At 33.9% G+C, this 24627-nt stretch overlaps 3 protein-coding genes across 3 annotated transcripts; 2 read left to right on the top strand and 1 right to left on the bottom strand.

Moving 5' to 3' along the window:
* On the bottom strand, nt 8720–9676 carry LOC109726676 (putative germin-like protein 2-1). Its single transcript, XM_020256430.1, has 2 exons — nt 9565–9676; nt 8720–9255 (listed from the first exon to the last, which is right to left on the bottom strand). The coding sequence occupies exons 1-2, from the start codon at nt 9674–9676 to the stop codon at nt 8720–8722; spliced, it is 648 nt and encodes a 215-aa protein (XP_020112019.1).
* On the top strand, nt 18941–19828 carry LOC109726671 (putative germin-like protein 2-1). The gene is made up of 2 exons (XM_020256424.1): nt 18941–19091; nt 19186–19828. Exons 1-2 carry the CDS (start codon nt 18971–18973, stop codon nt 19719–19721), a joined length of 657 nt encoding a protein of 218 aa, XP_020112013.1. The 5' UTR covers nt 18941–18970; the 3' UTR covers nt 19722–19828.
* On the top strand, nt 23623–24627 carry LOC109726668 (putative germin-like protein 2-1). The gene is made up of 2 exons (XM_020256421.1): nt 23623–23734; nt 24085–24627. The coding sequence occupies exons 1-2, from the start codon at nt 23623–23625 to the stop codon at nt 24618–24620; spliced, it is 648 nt and encodes a 215-aa protein (XP_020112010.1). The 3' UTR covers nt 24621–24627.

Raw genomic sequence — 24627 nt, 5'->3', positions numbered from 1 at the left:
ACCTCGTTTGTATCTCCTACCAACTTTCTCTCTACAAAGGCTGCTGTGAGCTGAGAGAGAGAGAGTTTACTTGTGCTTCTCCTTTCCCTCTCACTCTCCCATCCGGTTGAAGGCAAGGAAGGAACTTAGTTGGAGTTTCGTCACCTACGTCGCGCTGCGGGATCGTTCGAGCACGTATTTGACGCCGGGGCATTGCGAGGAGACCGGGCGAGCGTGCGACTTCGCTGTTCGTGACGTCGCGCCGGTGCTAGTCGCTGTTGAGGTGAGTGTTCTGTTGGAATGGCTTCGAATACTTCGGGTATCATCAAAATTAAGCTTAATTGCTGTTTTGCTGTTTTTTTTCGCCGTCGACAGTTGGCGTTTCAGCTCGTACTTCGCATAGGAGCATCGGATTTCGACGAGGCTTGGTTCGTTGGATTCGGGACTGCGAGAGGAATCCATGAAGCCCTTACTTGTGAATTTTGGTGAAGGTTAGCTTGGTTGAATCCCTGTTGTACCTCACTGCTGCAATTTCTGGACTGAATTGGTGAGTTTTGTTACTTAGAGCTTGAGCTTAGGCGATTTCTGTACTCGGCGGGTTCCGGGTAATCCAGCAGGTTGCTCTACGCCAGTGGGAGTCCTTCGCTGCCAGAGATTAGCGTTTGAGGTGGGTTACATCGGTTTCTACTCCTAAGTTCATATTCGTCGGCATGTATAATTATCGACCTTTGGATACTTTATTCTAGCTCGAATTCATAGATTTAATGGTAGATTGCATATCTAAATTTGGAGCATGTGATAATAAATTGAACAGGTTATACATGTTGGACTTGGAAATTGAATTGGAAAAAAATCTGCGATTTGGACCCGTCACTTGATTAAACTGCCTGATTTAGCTCCAGGAGCCGTTAGTAAATTGTACTGTCGCGGTATCTTCGAGACGAGTACTCCGGGTAGTTTAGAGTATATCTACACTCGTGCTGTTTCGCCGAGGGGATTTTACAGGGTCGTTCAGACTGTTCCGGACTGTAGGGTGCCGTTGAGGTTGACGGTGGACCCGTATCGCTTTTTTGGCGTCTGATTGTGCCGAGGGCACGTTACTTGTTGGTTGTTAGACCAGTTTGAGTCGATTTCTTAACTTTGGCTTTTCACAGCCTGTTTGAGCTCGACAGAAATACGCTGCATACTCGGTTGGGTAGCGCCCACAAGTGCCACTCCGGAGTCAGGTTTTGTGCTTTCGCGTTGGTGTCGCTCATGCAAGTTGGACTTGCTCTCCACGGACCAGTTAGTGTGGATAGAGCCTGATAGTTGCAACGGGGCAGGGACGGGTGTATTCACAGTCACGGGGGACGGGTATGCTTACATTCCCGATTGGATTGGGTCAGATTTGACATTTCCTACAGTTGGTTAGCGTAGAGCATGATAGTGTAGTGATTGATAGCGGCAGAGTGTACTTCCTGTTTTTCCTACTATCCTTACTCCCTTCTGTAAACTTAGTGGATGACCGATGTTGTTTTGGGCGGTACCCACTGAGAACTACTTGTTTTTACAGTAGTTCTCACGCCCAGTTGTTACCTATGTTTTTGGAGAGCCACATGTTCCGGCTGCTGCACCATCCGCGGACCAGGATCAAGGCAAGGGCGTCGCGAGTTAGAGCCCTACCCGACGTGCTGAGCTAGAGGTGCCCCTACTGCAGGTAGATATTTTGTTTCGAGTTTATGTATATAGTTGACTTAACTCGCCAATGCGAGTAGCTCTGTATTTTGGTTTTGGACTATATATATGAAACTCAGTTTGTTTAGCTTCAGTTTTCTCTAGCAGCTCTCTACTACTGTTCGTAGTAGTGTTTGATTTACAGGTACAGCTGTCGCTTCGTATACAGAGAAAATTTCTTTGTATACGGCGGATTTGTCGGCGTGCCCGGGGAACGAGACAACCGGAGCGTGACATTGCCCCTTTCAAATATGTCTCTACCGTTAGAATCCGTTAAAAAACTTTAATTAATCATAGATTAAATGCTTAATTTTAGTTAATTTATAAGATAACTTGATATTTTTGCCCCTCTTATATTATATTGTTGTGGCTTTTGTAGGGACATATTTGTGATGGTAAAATTGACATTTCGCTTAAGATATAAATAATTTTATAACTGTAACAAACCAGATGAACAAATTTAAAAATATTAGAACTTTTGCAAAAACACAATACGAAGTTAAATTTTATAAGGACATATTTATAGGACATATTTATAGTTTACTATATTTGTAGAGACATAAATGCATTTAACCCTTTTCATTTTGACCCCTTAACTATACTTCTGATGAAATATGCCCCCCAACTACTCTGTTTTGGGTAAATTGTAACTTAACTAACTCCCCCTTCCCTCAACTATAAAGCAACTTAGTGCGTATTTGGTTCGCTCAATTTTCACCCAAAAATCAGAATCAGAATGTACGATTCTATTTCCAATATTTGCTATGCAGGAGTATCATTCCAATTCCGAATTCCGGGTGGAATGTGAATTCCCCAATCAACTTTTTTTTCCATTTCGACTTAAAGGAGGTCAGTTTAGAAATTGAATTTGAACGGAATAGATGTTTGCCCAGATTAAATTTAATTCTTTTAACATTATTTTTTAATTAAAATATAAATTTAAATTAAATTTTTAATTTGAACTTAAATTAAAAATTAAAATTCAATAAAATATTTTGAATCTAATTTAAAAATTTTAAATTTAAATTTAAATTTAATTTAAAATTTAAAATTTTATTTAAATTTTAAATTAAATTTAAATTAAATTTTATGGATTCAAATTGAAATTTAAATGTAATTTTAAGTTTGAATTTAAATAAATCAAATTTTAGTTTTATATTTTTGAATTATCCACTCAATTTCAAATTTAATTTTTTTAAAAGAATATATTTAAAATTTTGACATCCTTTCAAAATTTTGATGTAAATTTTTAATATTTAATTTTCAGTTTGAATTTAAATTATATAATTTTATGTTTTGAGCTGCAAAATTTTAAATTATTTTTATATTTAAATTTAAATTTTATTTTAATTATTATTTTTGATAACTAAAATTTTTTTTATATCTCGACCAAACAATAAAAACAGGAACCAACTATTCCCAATCCCATTGCTATTCTAAACCAAACATATTAGAGGATTTTACAATCCCATTTCCGATTCCGGTCTATTCCGATTTCGATTCTCATTTCAATTCCTATTTTGAACCAAACGTGCCGTAAGGCTCAAAATAGCCCCCTAAACTATTTTCTTTTTGGATAAACTGAACTGCTTGTCCCTAAAGTTTCATCTAAGCTTTGTATGGTCCTTAAACTTTTATAATTACCGAACGGGTTGAACTAGCAGATTCAACCGGTGCGACTTGCGACTAGGGCGGGCAAATGAGCGAGCCGGCTCGCGTTCGACTGGATATTTGGCTCGCTCGAGCTCGACTCGAAATTAAATGAGCCAAGCTTGAACAAAAAAAAAAAAACTCGAAATTCATTTCAAGCCAAACTTGAGTATTACTCGGCTCGTTCGAATTAGACTTGAAAAGCTCGAAAAGCTCAAATATATATATATATATATAGAGTAGGGCTACTATACTCTTATGAGTAGTGGACCCTTACTACTCATAAGTTGTTTTCGATGATGGAGCTTCCGAATCGACGATCCACTCGTTAAATTGATCTAGAGCATTTTAAACTTCTAGAAATTAAATTTCATAATTTTATCGACATCATTTACCTTATGATCAAAAGCTCACAAAATTGACAATTTTAACGGCCGGTATGGATACTGCTAGTTTAACGTGGAAAAGAATCGGAATAGGTTGAATTTTTGATAGAAATTCTATACACTACCTATGATAAGATCAATAACTCCGATCTTAAATTGAGGGATCCATCATCCATTTTAGGACGTCGTTCGATTTTGACCGTTCATTTTATGCCCGCTTGATGGACTTTATTATGATTTCGAAAAATTACGAAATTTATTTCTAGAAGTTTCAAATACTCTAGATCATATTTAACGGAGTGGATCGTCGATTCGGAAGCTCTATCATCGAAATAACTTATGAGTAGTAAGGGTCCACTACTCATAAGAGATAGTAGCCCTACTCTATATATATATACTATATATATATATTATATATATATAATATATAATATATATATGGTGCTATTATGCTATCGAAAGTATAGAGGATATGGTGCTTTCGATTTTTGATTCTTAGATCAACCCTTTAAATCATTTCTTTAAATTTAATACTATTATTTCTGTGTAGGAACCACTCAATCCTAGAGATATTATTTAATCCTAGAGGGACCGCAATCATCCCAACCATACAATTCTTAATCAAATGGTCAAAAATTCGAAAACATCAAATCCTTTATATTTTCGATAGTATAGTAGTCTACACTATATATATATATATATAAAGTTTTGCTAGAATACTATCAGTAGTAAACGAGCCGTTTTACTACCATTTGCTTCGATGATAGAGCTTCCAAATTGACGATCGGCTCCGTTAACGTGATCTATACCATTTGAAGTGTTTAGAAATCAAATTTCAAATCTTTTCGACATCATTTGCCTAATGATCAAAGGTTTCAAATTTTGTAATTTAATGGTCGATAAGAGGCCGTTTTCTCGTTTAACGGCGTAAAGATATCAAATCAATTTGAATTTTTTGTTAGAAAATTCTTTAAACTATAAAACAAGATCTATACTCTTGAATCTTGATTACAAGACTTCTATCATCATTTTTTAAAGAATATTTATTTTTCAGCCAATTCATTTTTCTGTTCACTTGATGGATAAAAGAACAATAATTGAAAGTGTGTTGAAATTTGATTTCTATGTAGTTTAAATGGTTTAGATCATATTTAACGGAGCTGATCGTCAATTTGGAGCTCTATCATCGAAAACAAATCAGTAGTAAAACGGCTCGTTTACTATCGATAGTATTCAGCTCAACCTCTCTCTCTCTCTCTTTCTATATATATAATATATATATATATATATAATAAATAATAATAAATTTAATATATATTTAATTATATATAGACTGAGTGAATAATCTAAGTTTAGTTAAAAATTGGGCCAATGTTGTTGGCCCATAAAAACAAACCCAATAGACAAATAAAGAGCAAAATTTTACTAAATTTATACATTTTTCTTTTTTTTTCTTCACATAACTCTAATTTTTAAATATGTTTCTCTCTTTCTCTTTTTCTGTCTTCTCACCCTAAGCGGCCAAAGTCTCAAGTTACCACAGTAACAGCATATGCTGCGTGCCTACCTTGCTATTAATTGTATGCTTGAGAAAATATACAGATATTTTTAAAGTAAAAAATTATTATTCATATAAAATTTAATTTTTGTTATATATGATCGATATTAATCCAATATTTATCTATATAATTTATTTATTTTTGACTGCATAAATGAAAATGAATAATATGGAGATTGAAGGCAGAAGAAAAGACATGTGAGCTGAAAAGATTAGATATTCAATTCATAAATTATTTTTTTATATTATAATACTATATTTTATATAATTATTTTGTACTTTGAACTATTAGACATTTTTGTATCAAATTATAGATAATGTTCTATACAAATTAAACTATTGATCGTATGATGTTGGGAATTTCAAGCGGCTCGTTTAGGGCTCGAGCTCGCTCGACTCGAAATTAGGCTCGCTCGAGCTTGGCTTGAATTAATTTCAATCCAAGCTTGAGCTTAAATTTAAGCTCGAAATTAATTTCAAGCCGAATTTGAGCCGAGGTAAGCTCGCTCGAGCTCGGCTCGTTTCCACCCCTAATTGCGACCCAGTATATAAAATAGCTCAATTCAATTCTTTGAATTGGATAAGTCAAACCATTTTGAACTGTTCAAACTGGTGGTTCAACTATTGATTTGGTGAACCGATTCGATTTTAATTAAACCGGCCGAGTTTTTTTGATCAAGTTATGTTAAAATTCAATGCCTTAAATTTAAATTAGATGTTTTTATTTCTATTAGAGTTATAAAACAAAAATATGAAAAGCTTATATCTACTTAATTTGATCTAGAAGTTAGTATTTTATAATTAAATATTATTCTATAATAATAGTATATGAATATTTTTTATATAATAAAATTAGAAATAATAATTAATATTTAGGAGGTCATGCTGACTTCACTGGTTCAATCAATGGTTAATATTTTCGGATCGCTGTTTGACGAAAAAAAAAAAAAAAAAATCATTAGGCCCAAGAGTCACAATCCAAGAATTAGCCTTTAACCCAACCAAATTTGTAATTGGGCTACGCCAACTAATCCAAAATTTACATTTTAATGACTTAATTGAAAAGTGGTTTATGATCACATCGAAGTTAAGCTTGCGACATATTTTCAAAAAAAAAAAAAAAAAAAGATTTGCAATTTTCTAAAACAAGAAATACTGGAAGTGCTTCAGAATGTTATCCGTATTTACACATATAAAGTGAGGGCATTTAGTACTGCCAACATTGTTAACAAATCATCGATTGATTCAATCGTAGCAGTAACAATTTTACGCCCCAAAAGCATTTTTTCAAAATTTTGATGTATTGAGCTTTTTAAATGAACCTTTTCTTAAAATTCAAAAGCTAGTGGTTTATAATCACACCGAAGATAATCCTGCGAAAATTTTTTCAGAAAAAGATGGAAACAATATTTGCAATTTTCTTAAATGAGTAAAACTAGTGATGCTTCAGAATGTTACCCTTATAAGTTGCTGATTTGTTAATATTTGATAAAGTGGAGGGCATTAATTAGCTCATGCACACAATCATGCGTCCCATTTTAGTATTGACAACGTTGTTAACACACACTACAACAAAAATGGTATATAACGACACTTTTAAATATCGGTACAGGTCAAAAAAAGTGCTACTGGCTAAATTACCGATACATTTAAAAAGTGTTGCTATATGTGGGGTCGCTAGGTATATAGTAACAGTTAAAGAGTGTCGCTATAACCTAAAAAGAGTGCTGCTAATTTAGCAACACTTATTTAAGTATCTAACAACCGCCGGAACTCGACCTTGTTGGCTGCGATGGCGGAGGAGGACGAGAGAGAAGAGCCCTTCGTCTAGAATTTCAGTGGAATGAGTGAGAGGAGAAGGGGAGATGGCAATCGATTTTTCTTTATTTTTTCTTTTCTGTTTGTAATCGGGCCAAATGGGCTGGGTTGGGTGGGTTGAGTAGAGTAACCTTTTATTTTTTGTTGGATTCGGCTTTATATTTAGACATTAGTAGATGTTTTTTTAAATTTTGGCATAAATGAGACACTTAGACAAAAGTGTCCCAAATTTGTGTCGCTATAACCTGATTTTGTTGCAGTGACATCAGCAATTCAATCATAATGGCAAAATTTTGGAGGCCAAAATATTTTCTAACATTTAGATATATTGAGCTTTTCAAATGGCCCTTTTCTTAAAATCCAAAAACTAGCGGTTTATAATCACTCCAAAGTTAAGCTTGCGAAAAAATTTTCAAAAAAATGAAAAAAAAAAAAGATTTGCAATTTTTCAAAATGAGTAATAGTAGAGGTGCTTCAGAATGTTACCATTATAAGTTGATTATGTGTTAACACCTATAAACCCTATATATGCGCAATTTAGTACTGCCAATGTTGTGTTTAAACACTTCAGAAAATTCAATCATAACGGCAAAACATTGGAGCGCAAAATATTTTCTAAAATTTCGATGTATTGAGCTTTTTAAATGGACCTTTTCTTAAAATTCAAAAGCCAGTGGTTGCTTTAGAAAAATTTTCAATTAAAGAAAAAAGATTTGTAATTTTTCAAAATGAGTGATACGGTAGTTGCTTTAGAATGTTACAGTCTTTTTTTTTAGAAAAAAGTAGCATGCTACCCAGTTCATTTATAAAGAAAATGAACTGGACTATAAGAGTGAGGCAACCAGACCTCGAAGAGGAGAAAATAACTAAAGTAAAATAATTTTTTTTTAAGAAAAGGTCAAGATGGCCGGTTAGCCTAGCTACCATAGACTTCTCAAATTAGGTATATCTAGCAACAGCCGTCTCAAGTCAAATCTCCGATTTTGGAATATCATTCCAACCATGGAGTCCACCATGTGGCCCCAATAGTCGTTAACTTGTTCGTTTGTTACTCCTTTTTTAGTGCTAAACACTTCCTAGAGACTAGTGATTGACGAGCGCTGATAAAGCTTGCGTTTATTTGGCGTCAGATATTCTATCCACTATCTCGAGTTCGTCGCAACACAACACACATTTCTATTTTCGCTACCAACCCCTTTACTGTAAGCTGTCTATCGTAAGCACCTTCTTCCTCAAAACTAGCAGAGCGTGTTAACTTTTAGTACGATGTGCAGCGTCCAAATACTTGTAGTTAATTTTCAAATCCTTAATGCCACCATCATGTAGAAAGTTGTACATGGATTTTACTGTGAATGTTTGAGAATTGAAGTCCATGTACATTTGAAAGAAAAAGTAATTGAAAATAATTAAGCATACTTCCAAAGTGAAAAATACATATGCTTTTCAACTTAAATGTTCTTTACTCAAAGCAAACAACCACACATACATTTTGATTTTAATGAAACTAAATAACAAACACATATATATCTCACTAAGAAGATATGTAGTAACCAAATGAAATGATCATAAGTAATCTCCACTCCACTACTCATTCTCAAGCCTTCGGCGCAGATATTTAGAACTGAGCTTGAATCCAATCTATAGTCTTTTTATCCGCCTGAAAGGCCTTAGCAAGAATATCATCAGAAATCGGCAGTTTTGACCCAAACACTGCATTTCCTATAGTAATCACTCCAGGGTTTTGGCTGCTCAGCGTTGCAATGGCCATGGCATTGCCGGTACCATTGTTGAATTGGAAGTGAATCAGACCTTTAGGGAACACAAAGACATCCCCCTTGTTAAGAACCTTAGAGTAGAGTCTGTTCTCAGGGTTTGATGTCACGAAACCAACGTAGAGTGAGCCCTCCAACACCGTTAATATCTCGGTTGCTCGGGGATGGGTGTGAGGAGGGTTGACACCATAGGGTGCAAAGTCTATGCGAGCCAGGGAAATGCCATTTGTGTTTAGCCCAGAAATTTGATTTACATTAACCGGTGTCACACTAGACCCAAATTTGTTCGAAGTGTTGCCCGACTTATCAAGGCCGGAGAAGAAGAAATCATCGGGTGTGGCAAGCTTTGCGTCCTTGCAAACAAATCCATTCACAAGAACTGCAAAGTACGCATAAAATTCAAACGCAGTATCTAAGCAAAATAGTCCCTCTCAGTTGGAAAACAAAAAAAAAAAAGCAATATGGGATAAACTTTAAATGAGTTTGTATATATAGTTCATAAATTATTAGCTAGAGGAGATAGACGGACAAACTGACAGATAGATAGATAGACAGATAGCCAGAGAGACAAATAGACAGACATAGAGCTTAGTGACAATCTGTTGTATATATTATACTAATAAGAGGGAGTACGAGCTTATTACTGAAAAAAAATGTTTATTCAAAAAGAGGGAGCAATATTGAGTACCTTGCAACGACTTATCCGCGACGCAGAAGTCTTGTAAAGCACTAGGATCAGAGGCAAATGCCTGAGAGATTGCTGAAGCAAGGATAGCAAAGAGAATAACATGAGTAGCCATGCCCTACTAGCTATATATATATATATCTTTCTCTAGCTTAGCACAAGAGAAAGTTCATGTGGGAGAAATTTGAGGAGCTTAAATTAAGTACTTATGGGTTGATGAGTTTCTATAGCCAAGCACTAGGTTAGTATGAGAAAAAATGAACTTGATAGGCTATGTATATATGATTTGATGGAAAGATGGAGTAGGGAGTACTAGTATATATAGTGCATGCATGTGCATTGAAGTGGTCAAGCTCTTCCTAATAAAGAAAATGCCCACAAGGCTTAGAGGGAACTAGTTAATGAGCCTTTAGTTAGTGTGAGCATAATATATAATATATAATATTATTAATGTTTGATGTGGCCATGATGCTTAGGGGTTGTTTGGATACATATATTCAGTTGTAATTGTACTACAGTTGTAAATACATGCATATCCAAATGCAGTGTTTTGTTTAATGCACTTGAGTCCAATTAGAACTGCATGAGAAGATTCTGGAATCCCAATTGCAATAGTTGGAGAGAATAATTTTAAATAAAATATAAGCTTATCTTTCTAATCATCACATTTCAAATATATATATATATATATATGCATTGGATCGAGGTAAGTCTACCACTGCATATAAATGTAAAGACATAAAAATTTAAAAATATATTTATATTTCTAAACTGCATGGAATGAAACAAATTATTTATACTAACAAGAATATTTCTTAGTAAATTCAACCAAATAAAATTAATGCATGTAGTTGTAACCGCCGAATTTTCAATTGTGTGCCTCTCTAATTATACTATATTTCTAATTATATCTGATCAAACGGTTCCTAAGTACTAGAAAAAATAATGTATATTTTGTCAGGGAACTAAAGCTCCTGATGTAGCATATGGAAGAAGCGTGTTGAAAGTTGAACGGTTCAAGATATTAATTCTTTAATATTCGTGCATTTATCGTATATATATATATTTGCATTAATCATGGGTGTCTGCAACCATGCACACCGTGCATGCATTAGAATAAGATGACAACAATATCTATCCAAAAGCATATATAAGGAAACAATCAAGGCTCTTGACCCCCATATAAATTAATGAAATGATTATAAAATAGGTAAACTGTTACATATATATATATATATAGAGAGAGAGAGAGAGAGAGAGAGAGAGAGAGAGAGTTGAGCTAGAATACTATCGGAAGCACGGAGCCTTCCGTGCTTCCAGCTTTTCGATGTTGCGACTTTCGAATCGTCGATCGGGCTCCGTTAAACTTGATCTAGAGTATTTGAGTACCTAGAAATAAATTTATTTATTTTTCGATATCATTTGCCTAGTGATCGAATGGGTCAAAATCAACAAATTTCAATGGCCGTAGTGAGCCGTTTGCAAGTTTTACGGGTGTAAAAATATTCAAATCACTGTGAAATTTTGATAGAAAATTCTTTATACTATATAAAACAAGATCAATATCTTTTATTAAAATTTTAATGTTATATTATTACATTTTGTAAGATTTTTATTTTCAGCCGTTGATTTTGAGCGCCTTCGTTCGCTAGGCAAATGATATCGTAAAATCATAAAATTTATTTTCTAGGTACTTCAAATACTCTAGATCAAGTTTAACGGAGTTGATCGACATTCGAAAGTCGGAACATCGAAAACGAGCTGGAACACGAAGGCCTCCGTATTCGATTAGCATAGTAGCCTCTCTCTCTCTCTCTCTCTCTATATATATATATATATATATATATATATATATATATATCGAATTCTGGAACCACGAGGTTTTCGAATCTTATTTTATTTTTGATTATTATTAGTATTAGTGGATTTGTATTTCTATTTATGTAAGGATTTAGGCACTATTATAAATATACTCTTTATTCTGTAAATTTGATGCGGTAGATGATCGAGAGGGAGAATAGGGTAAATTTTGGAATTAGGGTTTTGACAGTAGGGCTTATTCTTTAATCTTTAATACTAAGAATGATGTAAACATTCAATCCCCTTCTTCCATATGTTCCTTTCATGTGATTAATTTCCTTTTTATTATATTCTATTTATTTATGTGTATATATTATTATACTTGACCATTTCATAGATTTGCTTGGTTAATTTTAAACATATATATAACATTTCTTCTATATTCTTTGAATTAGTTTGCAGGCCATCACATTTCTCATTAACCTCCAAACATATAGTGGACTTAATTTCTCCTTCTATTTAAAGGCAAGGTAAAAATGTATGGAACCCCCTAAGCTATAGCCAATTTTGAAATTGGGGTCTAGTGTGACACTGGTTAATGTAAATCAAATTTCTAGGCTACACAAATGGTGTATCAACCCTCCTTACACCGACCCCGAGCAATCGAGGTATTAACAGTGTTGGAGGGCTCACTCTATGTTGGTTTCGTGAAATCAAACCCTGAGAACAAACTCTATTCTCACTACAACAAAATTAGATTGGGGCAAGTGCTTATATACTCTTGAAAAGTTTCCGACTTTTCGATTTACCCCTCTTAGAAGGCTAATATTGAAAATACCCTTTCTACGTTCCAACCTATTTCTAATATACCCCTAGAGTTAAAATCTGATAATAAACTCTGTTATCTCTGTGAAATTACTATTTTGCCCTTTCAAATATGTTTCCACCGTCACTGACTTTCTTATTTGCCCTTAAAGTCAGGGGCACAAAAAGCATTTTGACTTTTGGTCTTTTCCAATATACCCCTCTACCATCACCAACATTTCTTATTTGCCCTTAAGTTAAGGGCAAAATTGGCATTTTAATTTTTTTTAACTGTAGTATATATTTAACTCATGTTTAACCCAAGTTAACTTAACAGGAGATAACTGCGGAGGTATTTTGCAATAATGGTGGAACATATGAGGGGTATTTTAGAAAGAAAAAAAGTAGGGGTAAATCGGATATTTTCAAACGTATGAGGAGTATATAGACAATTATCCCAATTAGATTATATGAACACATTTTTGGGACACTTTTATGTAAGTATCCTATTTATGCCAAAACTTTTTTTAAAAAAATATGTTAAGGCCTAAATATAAAGCCCAATCCAATCAAAAACAAAAAGTTCTTCTACTGAAGCAACCACACCCAACCCACTCGGCCCAATTACAAATAAAAAAGGAAAAAAAATGATCACCATTTCCCCTTCTCCTCCTCCACCGCCGCAGCCGACGAGGTAGGGTTCCAACTGCTGGAGTTTGGCCGTGAGGATCTCATAGAGACCGTAGAAGGCTACAATCGCCACGTGTCCCTCCACCACAGGTCGTTGGAGAAGTGGGTGCCAAACATTAAGACGGGTCTACATATAGCGACCCCACATATAGCAACACTTTTGAAAAATGTTGGTAATTTAGCCAGCAGCACTTTTTTTTACCAATACCGATATTTAAAAATATTGCTATACACTGTTTTTGTTGTAGTGTGAGAATTCAATAGTTCAATTAAGTGGAGGCAAGCAAATATGTCAGAGGTGGTGTAATTGGTAAGTTTATTACCCATGCATGAGAATTCAATAGTTCAATTAAGTGGAGGCAAGCAAATATGTTAGAGGTGGTGTAATTGGTAAGTTTAGTACCCATGCACACTTAAAAATATAATTATTAGTGTAAGAAATTAAAGGCTATTTCAAAGTTTTTCTTTTGGAGGATATTAAATATAACTAGCAATATGTCCAACCAAATTTATCTGTTTATGAGAATTGATTAAATGTAGCTAGATATGGGTATAGGAAATTTAAAATAGGAAAATTGGAGCATATGCAATATTACAGTGAAAGATAGGGTTTACAAAGCACCCAAAACATTTATATATCTTTGTTTTGTGCCTTCAAGTGTCGTGACACGAGATGGTACCAAAAATTTGTTGGCACTGTATGACACAATGTGTGTGTTGATGTGTGTTGTGTTGGTGGGCTATTATATAAAGAAACTACAAAAGTATTTAAAACTAGAATAACCAAATGTATTAAATATAACTGAACTTGAGTACACAAGAACTTGGTAATACAACTTGATCCTCACAATTTCTTTTTTCTTTTTTTTTTTTTTGAGAAATAGGTAGCACGCTACCCGCTTCGTTTATTTCATTTAGAAATAAACTTAGCTAGAAATGTGAATCAACTAGGATTCGAATTTGGGTCTCGGGTACCAACTACCAAGCCCTTTGCCACTTGCTCTAGGGACGGTCGGTTTGATCCTCACAATTTCACAACAAGTAATATGCTATCTATTTATAGAGCACAAAACTATGCAACATATTACGAAAACAAGCATCCTTCTACTAAAGGACATAACCCTAAACAAGAAGACGCAATCTTAAACAAAAAGACACAACCTTACGAAGGGACAAAACCTTTCATCAAAAAAAGCAAATAATAAACTAAGAAACAAATTTATAATCTAACATTTCCCCTTAAGTTTGTTTATGCATAACTGTCGTTTTCTTAGACCAGATCTTTATAATTTTGGAGTCTTTTCTGTATCACTATTTTGTTTGAAATCAAATTTTTAATTTTGGAGGCCTACTCATTGATTGCGTTTTCCAGGAATTTGTTTCCTATATTCAGCATTTACTTTCTCCAAATTTTTTGCAAGTTTCTTTAAATAAATATTTCTTTGATAAAAAGAAACCATACCCTATAGTACTCATAAAAGCAAAATGTGCCACATCTTGTTCCGCTTCCTTCTTTAACTTTTTCATATCACCCATATAAGTTGAATTTTCGAATTCAACAAACGAATAAAATTCTGGAATGTGAATAGGTCTTTCTTGATAAGTGCGATATTGTGGTAGCGGCATTTTTATCTTCTGGCAATATTCTTAAAGTAAATTTTTGTAGGACATCCTCACTATCACTTTATTCTCCATATTTCTTTTTTCATCTTTGTTTAAAGATCAACTTGTTTAAAAGAAATCAACTCTCCATTCAATATATATTTATAGGCAGGAAGAGACTCCCAAAATCAAGTGACACACTCTTTCAAATTTAAAGTGTCCCAATTCAAGAGACATATTCTTTTAATTTAAAGTGTCTTTTTAAGCAAAAGACACGTCTTTTCAAACTTCAAGTGTCCTCTCTTTTGTACCGAGGAGACAAAAGTAACTATAAATTCGAAAATGGTAAAAAAAAAAAAATCAATTAAAAAAAAAACCAAATGTTGGTGGTCTATTATATAATGGAACGACAAAAGTATATATATGTAAAACTAGAATAACCAAATTTATTAAATATAACCGAACTTCAGTACACAAGAACTTTGTAATACAACTTGATCCACACAATTTCACAAAAAATAATATGATCTCTATTTATAGAGCACGAAATAACACCATATATCACGAAAATATGCATTCTTTCACTAAAGGACACAATTCTAAACAAAAAGACACAGCTTTAAATAAAGAGACACAATCTTACAAAGGGACAAAACTTTTCATAAGATATACAATCTTTCATCACAAAAATAAATAATAAACTAATAAACAAACTTATAATTAATCTAACATGCTGCTCATATATAAAGATACCTGTATGCATGGCAATGTACTATGACTTAATTAAAGCATTTATCTTTTTCATTTTCTTAATATATATCTCTGTGTGTGTGTTTCTTTATGAAATCATTCACTTCGTTAAGTAACTACTTACCAATTTTTGAACTAAAAATAAGTTTAATCAGTGCAATCGGAACAAAGCATAACTCTTTACCAATGAGCAATTAAATCTTTAGGTTAACTTGTATATATATATATATAGAGAGAGAGAGAGAGAGAGCAGGGCTGCTGTGCTCTCAGGAGCATGGAGGCCTCCGTGCTCCTGAGCCGTTTTCGATGATGAAATTTTCGAATCGACGATCGGCTCCGTTAGACTTGATCTAGCGCATTTGAAGTTTCTAGAAAATAATTTTTGCGATTTTTCGATATCATTTACCTAATGATCGAAAGGATTCAAAATTCATAATTTTTAACGGCTGAAAATAAAAATTCTATAAAAAGTGGTGATATAGCACTAAAATTTTCGATCAGAAATATAGATCTTGTTGTAGATAGCGGTCTCCCTAGGATTGAGTAGGCGGTTGATTGAATAGTATGACCTAACATGTGAAATGATAAAAGGAGTAGATTTAATGGTGAAAAACTTATAAGCACAAAATGCTTTGTGCTTTTAAAAGCACCATATCTGAACTCTCTCTCTCTCTCTCTATCTCTATATATATAGAGGAGAGAGATAGAGTAAGACTGGAATACTATTGGTACTAATTAAACAGCTCAGTTAACTACCGATTTATTTTCGATGACAAAGTTTCTAAACAAATAATCAGCACCGTTAAACATGATCTAGAATTTTAAACTATCTGGAAATCAAATTTCATATTTTTTTTTATATTGTTCCTTTGTCTATCAATTGGATATAAAATGGAGGGCTGAAAATGAATAACATTTAAAAATGATAATATAATTTTTGTATTTAAGATTTAATGTCTAGATTTTATTTTAAATAGTTTTAAAAAAGTAAATAAAAATTCAGCTAATTTGGATTCTTCTATATTGTTAAATGACCAATTGCATCTTATCAATCATTAAAATTACAAAATTTGTGGCCATTGAACGTTCGATTAGTAATGTGAAAAAATCATAAAATGTGATTTCTAGATAGTTTAAAAGGTCTAGATTATGTTCAACGGTGCCAATCGTTGATTTGGAAAACTCTATCATAAAAAAAAATCAGTAGCAAACTGAGCCATTTATTATCGATAGTATTTCAATCCTCTTTATATATGTATGTATAGAATTGAGCTCCTATACTTTTTTAAAAGTACCAAGTCATTGGTGTTTATATGTTTTAGACTCTTAAATTAAGAGATGTGCGGTTAGGATGATAGTGGTTTCCTAGAGTTGAGTGGGTTGTTAGTTGAATAGTATGATCTAACGGGTGGAGATAATCAAAAAATTAATCTAACGGCAAAAAACTTATAAGCACCAAGTGTTTGGTACTTTTAAATTAAGGCACTATAGCCTAACTATATATATATATATATATATATATATATATATATATATATATATATATATATATATATATATATATATATATATATATATATATATATAGAGTTGGACTGGACTACTATTAGTAGCAAAATTCCATTGCTGCTACCAGTTTTTTAGCCTTTGGATCAACTCTTTTCATTATTTCTAACCATTGGATTAAATACTATAAGCCAGTGGGGACCACTCAACTCTAACCGACTAATATCATCCTGACCCTACAATTTTTCATCCAAGGGTTAAAAACTTGATAGCAAAAAGAGCATTTTACAATTAATAGTATTCCAGCCTAATTTTATATATATATATATATATAGAAAATTTTAAATATAATTATAAAGTCTCTATGTAGGAGAGAATTACTAACTTTGAATGTTTCCATTACACTGGGTGTTGTTGAAATAAAAATATAGAACATGTAAAGGAATATTATAAAATTTTTAATAGTTAACAAATGATTAAGATAATTAATTGCAAAATATCAAACCGTCCTACCTTTTTGGTAATAAACCGTGTTGATTTGTTATAAAGAAATAATTAATTTGTATGTGTTAATTAATTAGCAATTGGAATTCAATTATGACAATACACCAATTCATTCCTCTTCTTCCAATTGTTCCTATAACATTTGCTGATGGAAAAATCTTTCTGATATTTTATTACAATATTCTGTAAAACAATTCGAAAGTTTAATTTAAGTTTCAGAAAAGATCTGAGGAAAAAAATAAATAATAATAAATGCTGTAAAGAAAAAGTTTAGAAAAGATCTGTGGATCGAGGCATGCAGAGCACTGTCCTATAAGCGAAATTGTCTCTTCACGTGCGAGGCTTTCCGGCAATTACTTCCAGCGATACAACGACCACGTTCCACCCTATTGGCACGCTTTTAAAGTGGCGCAAGACGAACCCGACAGGCTTAAGATCCAGCAAAAAAAACTTGGCGAAAATCGACGGAAAAGATTAATGGCGAGAAACCAGATCTCAATCTATATATATAGATATATAAAGCGCATGACGCTTTGGTTCTCAAACTTTATTTTACTATAATTTTTTGTTCGAGGTTTTTCAAAATTATTATAATCAAGTTCCATGATTTAACTTAGTTGACTTGATAATTGATGTGTTGCTGATGTAGCAGTGACAAGGTATTTTAATTATACCACAGATAAATCATAGTATTATTATATCATTGTCACATCGGAATGAGCACTAGTTAATTAAATCCTGAGAGTTTGAGCTATACTTTACAACAAAATAAAGTTTGCGGGCCAAAAGTATAATTTAATATTTCATATTAAACAGATTAACTAAATGATGATGACCACCTCAAAGTAGGATTTAATGATATATATATAATATATATATATATATATATATATATATTAATATATAATATAATATTATAAAGTGAGCTACTAGGCATCGGAAGTACGAGCCTTCCGTGCTTCCAGCTCGTTTCGATGTTGCGATTTTCGAATCGTCGATGGTCCGTAAACTTATCTAGAATATTTGAAGTACCTAAAAATAAATTTATGATTTTACGATATCATTTGGCACGTGAACGAAGGGCTCAAAATCAACGGCCTAGAAAATGAAAATCTTACAAAATGTAATAATATGACATTAAAATTTTAAATCAAAGATATTGATCTTGTTTTATATAGTATAAAGAATTTTCTATCAAAATTTCACGTGATTTGGATATTTCTACACCGTTAAACTTGCAAACGGCTCACTACGGCCATTGAAATTTGTTGATTTTGAGCCCATTCGATCACTAGGCAAATAATATCGAAAAATAATAAAATTTATTTTCTAGGTATTCCAAATACTCTAGATCAAGTTTAACGGAGCCGATCGACGATTCGAAAGTTGCAACATCGAAAACGATTTGGAAGCACGGAAGGCTCCGTGCTTCCGATAGCATAGTAGCCCCACTCTATATATATATATATATATATATATATATATATATATATATGCAAAGGACTTGGTCTACATTTTATTTAAAATACATTACCATGGGAGCTCAAAACCTTGCTGACCTTCTCCCAATCAGAAATGCTTAGACTATTTCAAGGTGCAAACACTTGCTTCATTCACAGCAATCTCTCTCTATAAATATATCATTCTCCTTCAACTCATTTCTCCAATCTAATTAACAACCCAACAACAATATTTCAATTAAGTTCCAACTCTACCTAATATTTCCCCATATTTCATTGTGCTCAATTGATCAATGAAAAACATGGCTCCCCACATCCTTTTCCTTGCTCTTCTAGCTCTAGCAACATCTCAGGCAATTGCCTCCGATCCTAGCTCTCTCCAAGACTTCTGCGTCGCAGATAAAATGTCGCAAAGTAAGTTCAAATGCATGTCATCATCAAAATGTCTTAGAAAAGTTTTGAAGATTCTTAGTTAATCGCTGATCGATTTTGATTTCTATACTTGCAGTTTTCGCGAATGGGCTTGTGTGCAAGGACCCGAGGCTCGTCACGACCGATGATTTCTTCTTTTCTGGTCTCGACAAGCCCGGCAACACCTCGAACAAAGTCGGATCTAGTGTCACGCCAGTGAATGTCGCGCAAATTCCAGGCTTGAACTTCATGGGCATCTCCCTCGCTCGCGTAGACTTTGCTCCCTATGGCCTCAACCCTCCTCACATCCATCCGAGGGGCACCGAGATACTGACCGTATTGGAGGGCTCACTCTATGTTGGTTTCGTAACGTCGAACCCCGAGAACAAGCTCTTTGCGAAGGTGCTTAGCAAAGGCGATGTTTTCGTGTTCCCCCAAGGCCTGATCCACTTTCAGTTCAACTACGGTACAAACAATGCCGTCGCTATCGCAGCATTGAGCAGCCAGAATCCTGGAGTGATCACCGTTGGAAATGCGGTCTTTAAGTCGAATCCGCCCATCTCTGATGATATTCTTGCTAAGGCCTTTCAAGTGGATAAGAAGATCATCGATTTGATTCAAGCTCAGCTCTAGATATAAAATTAAGAGAAACAATTAATGATTCTTTCATTCCTTGACTATCTGGTGTTTCTTTCTCTGTTGACCAAAGCTTGTACCTGCTACTCTTTGTTCAAGCAATATGCATGTGTGATTGTTATTACTTTGATATAACAATAATAAAATTCATTTATTATTTCTTATATATTTCCTACTGTTGAAGTAAAGAACATGAAATTTGTGCAACTGAATTATGTGAGATGAATAAAGCAATTAGTAATCTGTTAAGCCTGTAGAAAACTCTCAAAAACACACAACATAATATATCATGTATGTTGCTAAACTCTGAGCCAACAACTACATAACTAACCACCACTCTGAAGTGAATCTGACGCGTACCGTGACGAACTATCACATCTGGAGTCTGAAAATCCCAGTAAAAATCAAAGTCTTCATTTGGCTGTTACTACGAAAGAGATTACTCACTGCGGACAAATTGCTCCACCGAGGTGTACTTGTAGATCAACACTACATCTTCTGCATTGTACTTACGAAAAGCTGCGATCACTTATTCAATAATTGTGTTTTCGTATGATTCCCCCTCCTCAGCGCGGAAGGCTTCGTCGTATTTGACGGCATCACGGATGACGTCCGGAGTCTTTGGGAAGGAACTTCCACCAACCCTATAGATTCATTGAGAACACGAGGTCTGACCCTTCTCGCAGCAATTTGGTGTGTTGTTTGGGGGCATAGAAACAACTCCATCTTCTGGGGAATTCCACCCGATGCTACCAGATCTCTAGGACGGGTTAATCTTTTGATCAGCAATTGGACCTCTCTGCACTGATGCATCACCAGCTTTACTTTATTTTCTTTTCTCCCTTCTCGCCTAGCTCGTTCTTTTCCATTCCTTTGTTTCCCTCTTTTTGTTGTTTTTTCAGAGGCCCTAGCTGCTTCCAACTTGTATGCTCAGTTTATTTTGCTTAATGAATGAAGCATGTAGCTTGCTGTCTTTTTCTCAAAAAAAAAAAAAAATCTGATGCGGTCAATTTAGCGCTAGAATTTATGAAAAATTTACCGAATCAAGTTGGACTGAAAATTTAGTTGAGCTCGTTAATTTTTACCATCAGTTTGAAAATTTTTTAAAACGGCCATAACTTTTCACTTGGGTGTCCAACCCTAATTCGGAAACTATTTTTCGAGATCTACATGTTAAACAGTTTTGTCATTCCAACCGAATTTGGGATCTAAATTTAATTGTTTAGGTACATGAATCTGCACTTTTTGGTTATGTTTAAAAAAGTTTTTATATTGTTTCTATTTTGAGTTAGATTATTTAGTCAATTATGATTATTCCTAATCGGTTTAGATTTAGGAATATTTTAGAATCGGTTGTTTTCTCTCCTAGTAGAAATGTTATGGTATTTTGAGGATTACAACATATAGTAGGATTTTTTTTTTTTAGTACTTTTGAAAAGTTTCATAGACCATGTCTATATATATATATAAAAGGCACTAGAGTTTAATTATGAAGTTGTAGGCATTTTAGATTTTTTTTTTTTTTAGGGTTAATTTCATACATGTCCATATAAAGATATCAAACAGCAAATATATTCCTACAAAACATAAGTTATCAGATTTATATCTTCAAAAAAATTTTATTTGCAAAAATAAGCTTTCAAAAATTCTAGTTCGTTTATATATGTTCCTATCGTTTGATTCATCATTAATTTTTTAATGGTGAATGTATAAAATGACTATTTTATATTTATAAATTTGTCACTGCAATAAAGTATCTCTCTCTCTCTCTCTCTCTCTCTCGTCGCGGCACATGCGGTATACCTCATTTTTACCGCTATCGAGGGTCTGGCCTTCGACTCACGACCGCCGTAAGTTTCGCAGATTCAACATCGAAATACAAATTATATAGATGGAATAAAAAAGTCATTTTATTCCTTAGTTAACTGCGGTTAGCTATCGCTTTTTTAATTCACGGTTATCTAAATTTGGTAGTTATTCACAAACGGAAGTACTTTTGGAGGGATAAATCTGATAACTTAAATTTTGTAGAAATATATTTGCTATTTTAATATCTTTACAAGGCGCCATATGCAATTATTTTTGTTTTTATCCCTTTCTTTTTATTCTTTTGCTTTTTCATTTTAATCACGTAGCTTTTACAGAATCGCTTGTTCATATGGTGCATTCGATATATAGAAGCACAAGATCTCAAGGATCATAAATTAAGAAAAGCTTATTAATATTAAAGCGATTAAAATAATTGCAAAATATCAAACCGTCCTACCATTTCATTTTGCACCAAATTAAGCGCGTAGACTTGTTATAAAGAAATAGAGAATTGGTGTGTGTACAACAAGGATAGAAGAATACAGTAATCCTCTTCTTAATTTCCTCCAAATGTCTCACTGATATGTGCTTTCCTTTTTTATTTATATGATATATATGTTGAAGTATTAATAAAATTTTATACCAATGTAGAACGCAGTTGAAGATCACACTCATTATAGGCAGAAACTAATCATCGATGAATGTTTTTTTTGTACATATCGTGTTCTGAATCATAAAGGCCTATTGTCAATAATAAATAGCCAACAAATGTATTAATTGAGAAAGTGGTTTTTCTCTCTTTTGTGAAACATGGATATTTCACGAGTTTCTCGACTTTCGGAGTATTTTTCCTGCTTTAATTAAGCAGATAAATGGCTTATATATTTAGGGCTTGTTTGGTTTAATTATTTTAGATTATGGAGTCGGGATGAGATTTATTGATTCCGATAGTTGTTGTTTGGTTTACAGGAGTCGGATTTCGATTCTCATTTTGCTTTAGAATGGGAATGGCCTAATCCATGTGTAGTTCAATCCAGCTCTCAATTCCAAATTGGCGCATTCCAAAGTAAACTATTCAAAATCCTCTCTGACAAACACCTATCTTTCCTCTCCCTTCATCACTTTCCTCTCTTTTATCAAAACTTTGTTTCAAAATTTTAGATCTCACCGACCGTCCCTAGAGTAAGTGACAAAGGGCTTGGTGGTTGGTACTTGGTACCCGAGACCTAAGTTCGAATCCTAGTTGATTCACATTTTCAGCTAAGTTTATTTCTAAATGAAATAAACGAAGCGGATAGCGTGCTACCTATCTCTCAAAAAAAAAAAGAAAAAAAAAAGAAAAAAAAAAGAAGATCTCTATTCCCATTTCTATATCAATAATGAAAGAAATATTTTTAAGTGATTCATCGTTTCATTTTCCATTCCAATACAATCTAATTTCATTTTTCACTACTATTCCAATCATGAACTAAACATAGCCTTATTGGAGTCGCAAACACCTTCAATATAACATGCGATATTTGGTCTTTATTCACTAGTTATTAGTTATTTCAATGTACCTAGAAAAATGAGAGAAACATAATCTCAACCCATACAATTAGATAACCATCTAATGGAGCCTGATCAGGGACGAACCCGATTCAGCCCGAATGCCTGACAACCAAATCGGAAGTAAACAATAAGTTAATAATGATGACAACTTCAAAAAATTATTAGTTAATCTTCACAAAAAAGGACTTTGTCTACACTAATTAAAAAAAAAAAAAGAAAAAAAAAGAAAACTTTGGATCATTACACATATCCACACCTTGTTGACTTTCTCCTTTTAGTAGAAATGTTTGACCATTTCAACACATGAACACAATAATATATTCTCTCTCTATAAATACCAGTGTCCTTGAACTCACCCCTCCACCAAAGAGCAAATTAAGCAATCAAGTTCCAACTTTAACTTTGCATAATATTAATGCCTTGTTCCCTGCTAAGAGATACTCATCCACACCCATCAAATCCCATAGCAATATTTAACTTCTAATTCCCATAGTAATTCATTGTTGCTCAATTAATTAGATAAAGAAATAAGAAAAGCATGGCTCCTCATATCCTTCTCCTTGCTCTTCTAGCTGTAGCAGCTTCTCAGGCAATTGCTTCTGATCCTAGCTCTCTCCAAGACTTCTGCGTTGCGGACAAAATGTCGCAAGGTACGAATATTCTCTCTCTCTCTCTACCTCTCACTAAGAGTTTATATGTAAATAGTCCCGCATCAGATAATTAATAAAAGAGTAAACAATGATCTATACTACTAGGTCCAGAATTTAGCTAGTAAGTTTAAACTTTTAGATTGAATGAGTTTCATTAGATATGTCACGTCTTTATATTCATGCGTGCCAGGTTGGGCCTGAAAGTCCCTAACATCATTCTCTTTCTCTCCCCAACAATGTTTTCTTCAAAATGTATGCGCTTTTATAATGTTTTGAAGATTCAAATGAATTGTTTGCAAGTTCAGTCCTACTTTGTTCATTACTGATCATTTTAGTTTGTGTGCTTGCAGTTTTTGTGAATGGGTTTGTGTGTAAGGACCCGAAGCTCGCCACGCCTGACGATTTCTTCTTTTCCGGTCTCGACAAGCCCGGCAACACCTCGAACAAAGTCGGCTCTAGTGTCACGCCGGTGAATGTCGTGCAAATTCCAGGCTTGAACTTCATGGGCATCTCCCTCGCTCGCGTCGACTTTGCTCCCTATGGCCTCAACCCTCCTCACATCCATCCGAGGGGTACCGAGATACTAGCCGTGTTGGAGGGCTCACTCTACGTTGGTTTCGTAACGTCGAACCCTGAGAACAAGCTCTTTGCGAAGGTGCTTAGCAAAGGCGATGTTTTCGTGTTCCCCCAAGGCCTGATCCACTTTCAGTTCAACTACGGTACAAACAATGCCGTCGCTATCGCAGCATTGAGCAGCCAGAATCCTGGAGTGATCACTATTGGAAATGCAGTCTTTCAGTCGAATCCGCCCATCTCTGATGATATTCTTGCTAAGGCCTTTCAGGTGGATAAGAAGATCATCGATTTGATTCAAGCTCAGTTCTAGATTCGGA

This window comes from Ananas comosus, linkage group 21 (assembly GCF_001540865.1).
Source record: "Ananas comosus cultivar F153 linkage group 21, ASM154086v1, whole genome shotgun sequence".
Lineage (NCBI taxonomy): Eukaryota > Viridiplantae > Streptophyta > Magnoliopsida > Poales > Bromeliaceae > Ananas > Ananas comosus.
The sequence above is the reverse complement of the archived record's forward strand: the minus strand, read 5'-3'. Positions and strand labels throughout refer to the sequence as shown.

Coding starts and splice junctions, on each gene's coding strand:
- LOC109726668 (XM_020256421.1), top strand. CDS start 23,623: ATGGCTCCTCATATCCTTCTCCTTGCTCTTCTAGCTGTAGCAGCTTCT. Junction 23,735..24,084: donor TGCGGACAAAATGTCGCAAG/GTACGAATATTC, acceptor GTGTGCTTGCAG/TTTTTGTGAATGGGTTTGTG.
- LOC109726676 (XM_020256430.1), bottom strand. CDS start 9,676: ATGGCTACTCATGTTATTCTCTTTGCTATCCTTGCTTCAGCAATCTCT. Junction 9,256..9,564: donor CGCGGATAAGTCGTTGCAAG/GTACTCAATATT, acceptor CGTACTTTGCAG/TTCTTGTGAATGGATTTGTT.
- LOC109726671 (XM_020256424.1), top strand. CDS start 18,971: ATGAAAAACATGGCTCCCCACATCCTTTTCCTTGCTCTTCTAGCTCTA. Junction 19,092..19,185: donor CGCAGATAAAATGTCGCAAA/GTAAGTTCAAAT, acceptor CTATACTTGCAG/TTTTCGCGAATGGGCTTGTG.